At 40.3% G+C, this 14502-nt stretch overlaps 1 protein-coding gene across 1 annotated transcript; it reads right to left on the bottom strand.

Annotated features, from left to right (window-relative positions):
* Positions 1 to 1212: 1212 nt before the first annotated feature.
* LOC137257491 (uncharacterized) lies at positions 1213 to 13952 on the bottom strand. The gene is made up of 4 exons (XM_067794821.1): positions 13864 to 13952; positions 13109 to 13191; positions 2464 to 2600; positions 1213 to 1317 (listed from the first exon to the last, which is right to left on the bottom strand). The coding sequence occupies exons 1-4, from the start codon at positions 13950 to 13952 to the stop codon at positions 1213 to 1215; spliced, it is 414 nt and encodes a 137-aa protein (XP_067650922.1).
* Between the last annotated feature and the right edge of the window lie 550 nt (positions 13953 to 14502).

The raw sequence follows: 14502 nt of genomic DNA, 5'->3' as shown, positions 1-14502 counted from the left end.
CGAAACACAAACCCTGCAAGCATGAGTGCAATCCCACTTACAAGCAAGAGCATACTAAGCTGCTTTAAATGCGAACTAAATAAGTGAGAAGATGAATATACTTGGCTTTGCCAAGAGAACGTTTTACACAAACAAGGCTCTCAAGCGTCAGCAAACATGTTTTAGGAAATCAGAAATTTCAGAAAAGCATTCTTTCACAAAAGTTCACGTGACTTTGAGTGAGTGAATGTGTTTCGTTTTAACAATATTCCAGCAATATCACGGCGGGGAACACCATTCACACATTCTTCCCACGATTGATATCGAACCTGGGTCTTCGGTGTGACGAGCGAACGCTTTAACCACTGTGTTATGCCACATGCCCCAAGTGACTTTGGGTCATATGGAATAAACACGACCTACGATAATTTTCACCCCTATCAAGATCTGGTGTTGTTTCATTACATTCAAGATGGATGAGTCAATCGTAGACAGAATTTACAAACTTCAATTCAGCTCTTTGAATCGCCATTCAAAGCTAGTCACTTTCCTCTGTTGCAGTGGTAGACTAATAATAGATTCGAACTTCACAAAATCGTTTTGTGCAGAATCAGTGGCAATAACTTTCCTTTTTAACACTGTATGTAACAATATGCCATCAATATGAGAAAGGGAGACGCCAGAAATGGGTTCTCACATTGTACCCATGTGGGGAATCGAACCCGGGTCTTAAGTATGACGAGCGAACGTTTTACCCACTAGGATATCCCACATTTGACGACGAGGACAATGTGTCGGTTACATCGTCGAACATTCGAATTTCCAGGCTCGTCTATTTCATTCAGGCATCCCTGTCTTGTCGACATACTGTGTTCACCACACCACAGGCCAGCTGTAGCGCAAATGGGGTTGCGCAGCATAGAGAATAAAACAAGTCTTCTTATCTACGAACGAAGCTTCGCTCGCATGTAAAAAGACTGGACTGGTCATGTTCTCTATGCTGCGCAATCCATTTGCGCTACAGTTGGCCTGTGATCACACTTGGCGAACGAAAAACAATGCAAGACATTTGCACGCCTAGATTGTATGTATTTTACATTTTGAGCTAACAAACTTAAAAAACACACATGAAATGTTTACATGTTAGTTCGTAATGATACACGCTTACGGATAATGACTTGTCGTAGTTGATTTCATGGGGAAACAAGAAAAGCATATCCCCAGAAATCATTGTTATGGAATTCCTTTAGTAAGTCCTTTTGCTTTGTTGACGAGTTTAGTGATACTGTCAAGGTCGACTCCAGCCAATTTCCCAGTCATTAACTGATCCGCAAACGTCTGAAAGCAAATAAACAATCATGTGACTGAGGGATTTTCCTATTTTATGATTTTACACCGCATTTAGTAATATTCCAATATCACAGCGGGGGACACCAAAATTGTGCTTTACATATTGTACCAATGACAGTCAGCAGAAAGTCATTGGAGTCATCAAGTTTGGATCTACTACAAGGATATGTCATTCTCCTTTGTTCTGATTTGGAAGCGTTGTCAGGTAACTAATAATGTACGAAAGAAGCACAGACGCACTCGCATGCACGCACGGAAATATACTATACAGATACAATACGATGCTTTACCATAAGACAAATAAAGACTTTCAGACGTTTTACCAGACTATTAACTCATGTCAAAGCAAGGATTAGACCTAGTATGATGTACAATGTATTTAATCTTATTTTATCTTGGATATTTCAATAATTTTGTTCTCCGTGTAGCTTGAAGTGAAGTGGCTCCAGAACATCTGCCTGAACCTATCTAAATTCGCGTTACTGAGGTCAAGGGGAAAGGGGATCGACGTTGCGGTTAAGTCTGTATGATTTATGTAGCACGTGCTTGCACGTGACAGGGAATATGTAATAACGTTATAACGAATGGTAGGGCGTTGGGGTAGTCATGTGGATAAAGCGTTCGCTCATCACGGCGAAGACCCGGGTTCGATTCCCCACACGGGTATAATGGGTGAAGCCCATTTCTGGTGTCCTCTACAGTAATAATGCTGGGATGTTGCTAATATTGCTAACGGCGGCGTAAAACCATTGAAATAAAATTTAACATGGATAACCCATTCAGACACCGAAGACTAAATCCGAGTATCAGTGGTTTTACCCCCACAGGACCTGATCATCATTCTAACTTAGACGCTTCCAGTGTCTTAACACAGTCTGAAAGTCGACCTGTTAGCACAGAACCACTCAAGCATGATTCGACGTATCGGCACTGCTTTTAACCCGCTTTTAGCAATATTCCAGCAAAACCACGACAAGGGACACCAGATATGGACTTCACATAACGTATCCATGTGGGGAATCGAACCCGGGTCTTAAGCGTGACAAGCCGACGCTTTAATCATTAGTCTACCCCACCGCGCCGAGATATATCGAGGTAATTATGCTTCTCTGTATGCCTGATGTGAATGCCTGCCTTTATTACGGCCAGTAAAAACGGTGTTGCTGTAACCAGGGTTAACTTGTCTGTAGGCGATGACCTTTGCCCTGCCCACACAATAAGCAAGAACACGCCGGCTTCATGGCGATAGTAGCCAAATGATACTTCTTTATCTGCAAAGGGAAAGATGACTTCGTCCATATTGTCATCGAAACAGGACTCAAAATAGATGTAAAATTCATATTTTTAATATGTGAGTGTAGTGACCCAAATGATCGGATCTTACTCTGTTGACCGGATTTCAGCCTAAGGACCAACAATGAACAGGTCTTCATTGTGCATTCAAACACGAGTATACACCCGGAACACGTACATACACCCGAAACATGTACATACACCCGAAACACGTACATACACTCGAAACACGTACATGCATCCGGAACACGTACATACACCCGAAACACGTACATACACTCGAAACACGTACATGCATCCGGAACACGTACATACACCCGAAACACGTACATACACCCGAAACACGTACATGCACCCGGAACACGTACATACACCCGAAACACGTACATACACTCGAAACACGTACATACATCCGGAACACGTACATACATCCGGAACACGTACATACATCCGAAACATGTACATACACTCGAAACACGTACATGCATCCGGAACACGTACATACATCCGGAACACGTACATACATCCGGAACACGTACATACACCCGGAACACGTACATACACCCGGAACACGTACATACACCCGGAACACGTACATACACCCGGAACACGTACATACACCCGGAACACGTACATACACCCGGAACACGTACATACACCCGGAACACGTACATACACCCGGAACACGTACATACATCCGGAACACGTACATACATCCTGAACACGTACATACACCCGGAACACGTACATACACCCGGAACACGTAACTACACCCGGAACACGTACATACACCCGGAACACGTACATACACCCGGAACGCGTACACGTACATACTGAAGATTACCTGAAAACTGAGTTAATAATTTTGTAAAGTCTTTCCCCTTTGAGCTGGGCTTCATTTTACCGTTCTCAATCTTGAAAATCTCCCTGCAAGTCAACCGAAAAGAATACGTCACATATATTTTGTTTTTCTTAACGACACAATCAGTGTACAGTGTAATATGTAAGATATCATTCTTGATTTACAGTAATAAGATACCATTCTGTTATGAATATATGATAATGTTACTTTAAACAAAATATAATGTTAATCCAAATACTTAACACTGTATAGGGGGACCCTTACAAGGTGAGTGACAAATCAACACATTAAAGTGAATTAAATTCTTAAAAGAGTTAAGACATCAACGACCTGTAAAAGCACGTGTCCTTGATCCATTCAAAACATATTTAGATTTTTGCTTTCTTGTCATTTATTTATTATTCTTGTTATTTAACGCAAGCGATTAGAAATATTCCATTTATATCACGGCGGCCTGTAAATAATCCGGTCAGGGCATATGCATCGAGCATGTTGTTGATCACTGGATTGGTCCGGACTCGATTATTTACAGACCGCTTCCATATGACTGGAATATTGCAAACAGTGATGACTGTGTTTAAAAATGTGGGCACGGCATCCATACCAACTGCCACCACCCTGAACAGCTGATAATGTATCTGTTGCTTCTTTCTTGGCGGAACTAGGAATCAGGTTGCCCATGTTAAAGAAGTCGGTAGTTTTTTCCTGCATGTGAACAGAAACAGAAATATATACTGACAGGAAAAGAGTGAATGGGTGGCTGAGTTCAGTTTGACGCCGCCTTTAGCAACACTCCAGCAAAACCATGGTGGGGGACAACAGAGATGAGCATTACACATTGTACCCATGTGGGGAATCAAACCTGGTCTTCGGCGTGACGGGCGAACGCTTTATCCACTAGGCTACCCCCACCGCCCGATAAGGCAAAAGAAACGTCGCTGGGGACAGCGTAAACGTCCATTAGCAATGTTGTCGTTGATGCCTCGTTAACCTAGTCATAACTGCTATGTTCAGAAAACAAGTGAACGACTTCCAGTCAAGCCCGCAATTTATGCCTGAACGCATGCATAATGCACATGCATCTCTTCGATTCATACACGAGGTGTACGTAAGTATATTATAAGCGACATGATCCTTCCATAGTAGTGATTATATTATGATCATATGTTTGTTTCTTGTTTATTGCTTCAATCAGTCAGCAATATTGCAGATAGATGATGGAGCAGGTGCTGATGAATTAATATTTAATAGTCATGATATCAACTCCTCGCGAAAAGGTGAGCGCATCTGTCATTAACACATGCAATGGCTTGTCAATTGTTCTCCTGGAAAGATGGTATGGCACAAGTCCGTCTAACAAATTGCAACGCAAATCATTTTCATTACTGACGCGTCAAATGTTAAAATGTAACACATGTCTGTCATAAACGTTTTGAAAGTTTTACTGGGGAACTGAATGTTGTAGCTTTGATCTTACAACTTCTGAGCAAGAATTGCATGACTCTCTTTACTTTGGAATCTTGGTGAAAAGGACTTTCGAAATGTAAACACCAGGCGCGGGTGTCGACCTTAAAGGAAAGTTGACTATTTTACAGTTGTAATCATCCCTTTTGTCATACAACCTTGTGGCGAGGTCATTCACTGACAGGGCACCTGGTTACAGTGAGAGGAGTCTTTGTGATTGTTGCGACGGAAACTTTGCGATATGTCACAGAGTCTTTGTGATTTTGTGAGTTGAACTGGTCATTTGATGAGTATTGAACGATATATTACATATACCTAAAGGTGAAGGTCGTGGCCAAATTGCCTTGGCTTCTCTGGATGGCACCTTTAGAAGCTGAAAGTCAGACAGAACAAATATATATGGATGGCAACTTCTTTAATTCTAATTAAATTCTTTGATTTAATAACCTGTATCGAAATGTCGTGCTCTAGAATTAAAGTAGTTGTCATCCATATATATATACTTGCGCTATCAAATTACTTTGTTTTAATTTTGTTAACCCGAGCAGATAAGTCTGAGTAATAACCATAAAGAAATATAAAGATCCATGTGGACGGGTACACAATGGGTGCATATGGAACACCTCCTTTTTGTCTATATGTGTTATCCCAAAAGTTCCGAGTTATGAATGAGGACGCTATGTCCTTGTGTAGATACTTACACCTTTATCAAGGAAATATGGAATCCGAGAAGGGACATTGTCGCGTTGTCACCCTCTCAAAAACAAGCAAAATGAGGCAAAAATTAAGCAAAGCGCGACAATGCGACAACTCGACATTTCGCCCATTTGTCGTATTGTCGCGATGTCGCGTGTCGAGTTTTGATTAACATTTTCTCTGTTCCTCCAAAGTGCGACACGCGACATAGCGACAATGTTCAAGGTCAAAATATGTCGCTTTGTCGGCGTATCTAAGATATGTAAAACTTCACTAAAACGATGAAATGTCGAATTTAACGTGTCGCGCTTTATAAAAACACTGATCATAGTATGCATTATAACATACTGACTAAAACGCGACAACTACAATGCGACAAAATATATGTCGCATTGTCGCGCTTCATGGCAAGGGGATTATAGATCATAGCCAGCAGATAATAATTGATGACGACGGGATTACAGAACATAGGAAGTAGATAGTAGTTCATGGCAACGGCATTACAGATCACAACAGGTTGATAATAGTTCATGACAACGAAATTATAGATCATAGCCAGCAGATAATACATGTAGTTCATGACAACGAAATTATAGATCATAGTCGGCAGATAATAGTTCATGACAACGAAATTATAGATCATAGCCAGCAGATAATACATGTAGTTCATGACAACGAAATTATAGATCATAGTCGACAGATAATAGTTCATGACAACGGATTTATAGATCCCAACAGGTTGATAATAATCAACGGGATTATAGATCATAGCCAGCAGATATAATAGTTCGTGGCAAGGAGATTATAGATCATAGCAGGTTGATAATAGTTCATTGCAACGATATTGTAGATCATAGCAGGTTGATAATAGTTCATTGCAAAGATATTGTAGATCATAGCAGGTTGATAATAATTCATGGCAACGGGTTTATAGATCATATCCAGCAGATAATAGTTCATAGCAAGAAGATTACAGATCATAGCAACCAAATAATGATTAAAGGCAAGGGGATTGTAGATCATAGCCAACAGATAATGCGTGTAGTTCGTGGCAAATGGGTAATGGCAACCAGATCTTATTTTATGGTAAGCAGGTAAAATTTGACACGAAGCAGTTGATATAGTTCAGAACAAGCGAGTTATATGTCATGGTATTAGGTAACAGGTCATGAAAGGCAACCAGTGGTCTTCAGAATTAATCACTACATTAAAGAGTAATATGCATTTCAGACATGTATTGATCATTACTAACATGTATGTTCCTTTCTTTATCCTTGTAGTATAAATCCCTTTACTCCCAAGCTCTGCATCACTAATGAAAGTCCATTCCTACACATCAAATGATCTGTCCTTTCAATATAAAAAATACACACATCACGTATTCGTGGTTTATCTTGCAGTCTTACATGTGATACGTTGACATGAATCACTGTGAAATAGTGACGACACCAGGTGTTCGCGAGGAAGGTGAACCTATCCTGCTCCGCCAGTTGCACCAGTCACAAACACATGCAAAGTCTAGTCATTTATTCACACGAAATATGTCGGGAACGTATGGTGAAAGTCAAAACAGGGATTGCATAGGACAGTTTTCAACATTGCAGCTTATTTATAGCTGGTGATATGTTGGATTTCCCCCACTTCCCTATATTATGTGACTGAGTACGGTTTTACGCCAATTTTAGCAATAAAATCAGCAACCTTAAGGCATGGGACACCATACATGGTATATTTTCAGAAAAGTAATTAACATATGAATGATCCCCACAGCAGCGAGGTCAAGGCTGTACTTTTACATTTGTGCGATTTGTCGCTGGCATTTATAACACCCCAAGGCTGGATATACGTGCACTCTGACCCTGATAGACTGGGAGCACGTGTAAGTACATAAATGTATACATCACGAGGAAGTATGTTACTTGTACAAAATAACAAAAGTGGTAATATAGTGTTTGTTGATTTAGCCGTCTTGGGTTGCTCAGGCAGCACGACACAATGTCACCTTTAGCCAACCTCTTAAGGCTGATTATCTCACCAATAGTTTTGTTTGTCCTTAATCAAAACATCGGAGCTCAGCGACTTCACACTGAGTCCAGCGTCAATCCAGGAGCGTGTGAGTGAGGGGGTTTTGTATTACGCCGCACTCGGCAGTATTCCAGCTATATGCGGTCTGTAAATAATCGAGTCTGGACCAGACGATGCAATGATCAACGGCAGGAGTATCGAGCCTGAGCATCGCGCATTTGGGAACCGATGACATGTGTCAACAAAGTCAGCGAGCTTGACCACCCAATGCTCTAAGTCGCCTTTTACTCGTCAGCCCAGGAGGATATCACAATGGACTTAAGATTTGCTATTTTAATTTGTCTCAATATAGTCATGTTTTCTCTTTCCACTTTATTTCAACGTAGCATTATATTTCTCAACATATTCCTCAAAGTTTCCTCAAAACTGGTTGGCTGTACATGTATATTCTACTTGTGAATTCAGAATCCATAGCCCATTCTGCGAAACAAGCACTATCAACATGGCCGACAAGAAACACTTTTTAACATACAAAACGTGCACATACCAAGTGGAAAAACAACATTATGGTAATTTTCACGTTCTAACTTTGCATCAGAACATCAAAATATACATCCCACTGACAAAATTTTCAAAGCAATTTTTGCATATTATGTTATGGTTTACAAATTTTAAAAACGATTCATCTCAGGCAGAAAACTCTGCACAGAAACAGTGACTCAGAGAGCAGGATAAACATGTCCCCTTCTAAACAAAAATAGAGGCATTTTCTTTCATGTTCTCATGTTCATCTAACTACTTATTGCCTATCCAAGATTTTATCAAAACATACCAGACAATATTATCAAATCTCTGGGAAACGTTCTATTTCAACAGACGCGATAAGAAAACGGCAACGCTTCCATATATAGAATTGGATCTTTAGAAGAAATACATGTAAGTGCATAAGTAGTTTCATTACCTTCACAGTTGGGTTCATCCGGGTCCCTCCCGAGGTGGTTCTGCTGCTGGGTCTGTTGTGGACCTCAGGTGATAAGAGTGTCGCAGGCAGTAAAGCTTTCTATCTTTCCATTTCATTCAAGATGGTGCTTGGATCATTCACAGAGGTGTGACTTTTTCTGTCAACATATATCAAAAGGGCATTAATGTGGTTTAAGGATCTCATTTGTAATCATATGGGACATTATCCGTACTAAATTATGATTTTATGGTTATATTTAGTAAGCATATAACCTGATATGTCAGTCTTGGAAAGTAGGGTGGAAAGAAGATGTCAACTGAACACACATCTTGTGTGTTCCACATTTTCGGTGTTCCACTCATTATATCCTTTAACCTTTCACATACTTCCAGAAGTATGTGGTTGTAAAATGTGTTTGGTCATTTCGCGCAAGTTCATGGTTGATATTTTGAAAATTTAACGTGCACATCAAGGCGCCAAATGACTCCAAAGAGAGGGATGAAGTGGGGATGGGGAGAAGGGTCGAGTCCCCTCATTGGTCTGCCCTGACATTGCTTGAATATTGAAGGGACGTATATCATTGGATCTGTTGTATCAAATGTGTTTGCTAGTGTCACAACGCAGTAGTGACCACACTATCAGGTGATCGATGTGTAAACTACGATGGCACGTTATCATCAAAATCACCGACCACTAAATCCATTTCCGAGCGACATGGTTTGGGAAGCTAATCTAACACTCAATTTCCACGAGATCGTGGGCTAGATCACCTTTAAATAATGTCCTTCATCACTCTGTTCCACAGTTAATGAATGGAGTTTTATTCTGGTTTGGATAATACTTCAATGGGAAAAGCCGAAGTGACGCAGCTAGCAACTGTTTTACAAGTACTGGAAGCGATGGTCATGACAAGACAGAGATGACACGAATGATCTGTCATTAAAAAAGCTGAATCTTGTCAATACTTTGGCCACTTTTAAAACCAATCTCAAAACCAACCTTTTCTCCAAGACATACGCCTAGACCTAAAAGCGCTTTAAAGCAGTTATGGTGACTGGGTTATTGCGCTATATAAGTTATTACTTGATGATGATGATGATGATGATGGTGGTGGTGGTGGTGGTGATGAAAACCCTACGACTGCATTGTCTTTCCTGAGTTTTTTTCATAAATGATTATTTTCTCCTCTTCTTTCTGAGAATTGGTGGACCATGGTGTTGCAAAGTGTGTTCTGGGGAAAGCTCAAATACAGTCTACCTGGAAAGAAAATAAGTCTAGAAGTTCTGACAACCAGATTGCCTAAGCAGCAGTTTTGAAATCTTACGAATTGGTCCCTGGATCCTACTGGAAAAGGTTTGCTAAAAAGGAGGATGCGTTTCTTAAATAAGTTGTGTACTGTAAAAGATGTCTGTGGTAATTATGACAGTATGATGCAGTTTTGCATGTAGATTTTGAACAGTGTGTCTCGGGAGGCATTGAGACTTTTCTTGATGAGCAGAGAGTGAGTCAGTTGCTCCAGACTGCTACTTAAGCTCTTAATTTAGTTCTTATTCGCTAATTAAAAAGGGTTAGTTTTAGCTATAGGCAGTCAAGTTTTAAAGCCACATAGTATAGATCAGGAAAGGATAACTCAACCTCTCCTATTCCGCGTTTATTGACAAATGTTCTAAAATCACGTTTTACTCCAGTTAGTTCTAATGTTTCTGGATTTCCGCCTACTTATAGTTTTTGCTGTAAGCGAGGACATATCATATCTGAGTGTAGAAATCTTGCTTTCATAAACGGTCCTGTGCGAGTGAGTGTGTGATTGAAAATTGATCTTCAGTAACCATTCTTGTCGTAAGAGGCAACTAACGGGATAGGGCTGATTTGGTTGACACGTGTCATTGTATCCGAATTACGTAGATCGATGTTCATGATGTTCATCTCTCGATTGTCTGATCCAGACTCAATTAAACACAGTCCGATGACATATAGCTGGAATATTGCTGAGCGCGGCGTTAAACAACAAACAAACCAGAAGAAATCATTGCTGTTCGTTGACTTACACGGGTTCTGTTACTGATTTATTCACTCGTAAGGTTTAGTTTCACTTTTGGAAATAACCCGTTCAATGTTATGGGAGTTTCCAGATTTAACTTGATTTCATGTCTAAATATAACAACCAACACCAGCACAGTTAGTTTCACCACATCTTTACAATGAATTATCTTGCAACAAAGGACATCGTAATTGTTGCTGTTCTGGATTCTGAGCGAGGCATTCACTGACCGTTTTATCAAAGTCTTCGTCTTTTGGGGTTTGGAACCCTTACAATCGTGATTCGCAGCGTCTTGATGCGTTTCATTCTACTGAAAAAATAGCCCCGCGCACCAACAACTATGCATGACAACTTATCAAGGCATTTGCTCGCTCATGTTGCGTCCGTGTATATTTGAACAAAACACATGGTACCAAATCAAATGCTGAAACTGTTTTACTTTTTTATTTGTAAATACTGCATCGGGATCAAAAACGTTTATGGCTTGACGTATTTCGTCTTAAGAGGAATCAAGGGAACTATCTTCCATGGTTATCTTCCAGGCTTTTATGGACTCATGTAGTTCCCTTTGCCTCCTTCAAGAGTTTAACAAGGTGGTCCTCGTTGATATCAGCTTTCTTGCTGGTTGTATACTCGTATGCAAATGTCTGAAAACACAATCCCATGTAACATTCAGTCATGAGGCTTTATATAGGTTTATATTCGTGTAAGTGGGAACTGCTGTCAGATACTAACAATTCATTTTCATTCAAACCAAATTCGGAAAAGCTGATATTTTCAAAGATATTTTCATGAAAAATAGAAATGCTGTACTGTTTAGAGTCAATAATAAAAATCAGAATATTGCCCGTGACTAATGATTAACGTCAAGGTGCTTTGAACTGCCACGATGCATAAGATATTGAACCTCAGACACTGAACACTGAATCCGAGCCCTCAGACACTGTACACTGAATCCGAGCCCTCAGACACTGTACACTGAATCCGAGCCCTCAGACACTGTACACTGAATCCGAGTCCTCAGACACTGTACACTGAATCCGAGCCCTCAGACACTGTACACTGAATCCGAGCCCTCAGACACTGTACACTGAATCCGAGCCCTCAGACACTGTACACTGAATCCGAGCCCTCAGACACTGTACACTGAATCCGAGCCCTCAGACACTGTACACTGAATCCGAGCCCTCAGACACTGTACACTGAATCCGAGCCCTCAGACACTGTACACTGAATCCGAGCCCTCAGACACTGTACACTGAATCCGAGCCCTCAGACACTGTACACTGAAACCGAGCCCACTAGTGCTTACTGATGCTCTAGCATCTAGGCCCCGTTCCACAAAGTGTCCTTCGACGAAACAAGCTTTAATATGGTTAACTCTAACTACCATTCTTGAACATTGCACTAAGGTTACCTTAGTGGTTTACGATCACCTTAGTGCTTTGTGAGATTGTTTATCAACAAACGAAATTGTTGAGATCATATCGCCACTGGCTGATTCTAAACATGCATCTGTGAAGGTATATCTAGTCTCCATACAAAACCTCACATTATCAAACAGTCTTCAGAAGCCAGGAGTGGCAACAGGAAGCATCATCATTTCACGGCTTTCCTAATGGTGGCTGGGATTGAATAAACTATGGAACTTCTAGTAAAGTCTCCTTTAAGAGTGAGTGGGTGAGTTTCACCACGCAGTCAGCCATATTTCAGCTATATGGCGGCGATCTGTAAATAACTGAACCAGACAATCCAGTGATCAACATCATGAGCATCGATCTGTGCAAATGGAAACCGATGAGATGTGTCACCACCCGATTCCGTTAGCCGCATCTTGCGGCAAGCAAAGATTACTGAAGACTAATATTCTAACCAGGACCTTCACGGATGTCTCCTGTATAGGAAACGAGCCGACTCTATGTTTGTATGGACACATGCCTTTATGATGGCCTGTATAAACGGTGCCACTGCAGTCGCCATTAACTTGTCTGTCTGTTGTGATTTTTCACCTATCCACAACACGAAAACGTTGTCGCCTTTAAGGCGAAGGGAAGCAAACGCTACCTCGTCATCTGTAAAAGAAACGTGATAATGATGCAAACTTCAACATCATGAAATTTGAAATATAGGTGGTGATATACGTGGTCAGTTCGTGATAACATGTCATTTGCTGTAATTTATCTACACTATAAATATTTCTTTTTTTGTGTGTGTTGTCATCCTGGTTTTGACAAACAGACAATGCAATATACTGAACAAATAAGATAAATTTCTCTCATATTCGGAAAGTCTAGTGGTTCGGGTTCGAGACTGGATAGATACAATAAAGTCGTTCCTGGCGGCCATATTTTAGAAAAGCAGAAACGTTTATAAAGGTAAAAGAATATACTTGTTCATTGAACTAAGTCAGAAAACGTGTCTGTGTGCAAACATGTACCTGAAAACTGAGCTTGAAATGATTTGAAATCTGTCCCTGTTGATGTGGCCTTGATTATACCCTTCTTGAACTTGAATACAGCCCTGTAAAATAAACAAGAAACTGTATTTTCAAATTGAAGTGCACTCATTTATAGTTTATGGGACGTGACATAAATATAAATATAATACAATGTATGACAATTTGGAAAGACTGCCGCCTGTGTAACATTGAGGAAACGTTCTTAGAGAGTCGTTTTTACAAGTTTGATATTTGTTTCAGCATGTTAAGGTACAACTAAAGAAACATGACAAAACTCCTAGTTATCAGATTAGAAATATACTGAGTCAAAAAAGAAACTTCACATTCTTTCTTCAGGGCACTATAAAAGAACAAGAATTTATCTTCCGTAACCCATGCTTGTCCTAAGAGGCGACTAACGGGATCGGATGGTCAAACCCGCTGACTAGGTTGACATATGATATCGTATCCAGTTGTGCAGATCGATGTTCATGATATTGGTCACTGGATTGTCTGGTCCAGATTTAATTATTTACAGACCGCCGCCAAATAGCCGGAATATATCTGAGTGCGACGTTAAACAACAAACGAAAAAGACCAAGCCAGCGAAAGGCGAAGTGTATCTAAGCAACATGTCTCCACTGTCCCGTGAAAAATATTCCTTTCTTAAATAAAGGTGGAAATGATATGAATGATCACTGCGAATCAGAGATGACACCCGGTGTTCAGAAAAGGGGTAAACTCGGCATCCATACCAAAACATACTGTTCTCAATGTCTTTTATTTTCTCATGTGCGGCTTTGACATCCACGGCATCCACAGAACTTGGAATCAGGTCGCCCATCGTGAGGAAATCCGAAGGTATTGTCCTGTATAGGAACAGAGACAAAAATATCAGTTGTATAGTGAATACCAGCTAATATGAATGCCGTACATATGTGCATAATATTAACTAGGCAGTCAGTTTTACCACATTTATTTAGGCGAAACTCTAGTTCGGTTTCCAAAACGCCAGCAATTCGAGTTTATATATGTATCAGGTGATTTCAACACTGTTTGCTAGTAATACTACAAGCGGAATTGTTAATCTTGAACCATGGAGTGATTTCCATGATGCTTCTGTTTGCAAATTGACATCAATAAATGATGAAAATGGTTGACATAATCAGTTTCTAGTAACTCAAATGCTTTTCTCATGCAGTCATGGTCAACACAGCAATTAAGATCTGTCTTTCAGAGGCATTTTAGAAGCTGTAAGGTGAAGGAAAAACAAGTTCTATGGATAGTCAAGTTCTTTATTGCAATGAATGCGACGTTTTCGGTGTAGGAAATGACACCGTTATCATCACTTGCTTGTACACCTGAACGTCGCACGCCTTGCACTAAAGAAGTTG

Source organism: Haliotis asinina, chromosome 12 (genome assembly GCF_037392515.1).
Source record: "Haliotis asinina isolate JCU_RB_2024 chromosome 12, JCU_Hal_asi_v2, whole genome shotgun sequence".
Classification (NCBI taxonomy): Eukaryota; Metazoa; Mollusca; class Gastropoda; order Lepetellida; family Haliotidae; genus Haliotis; species Haliotis asinina.
This window is presented reverse-complemented; position numbering and strand designations above follow the sequence as displayed.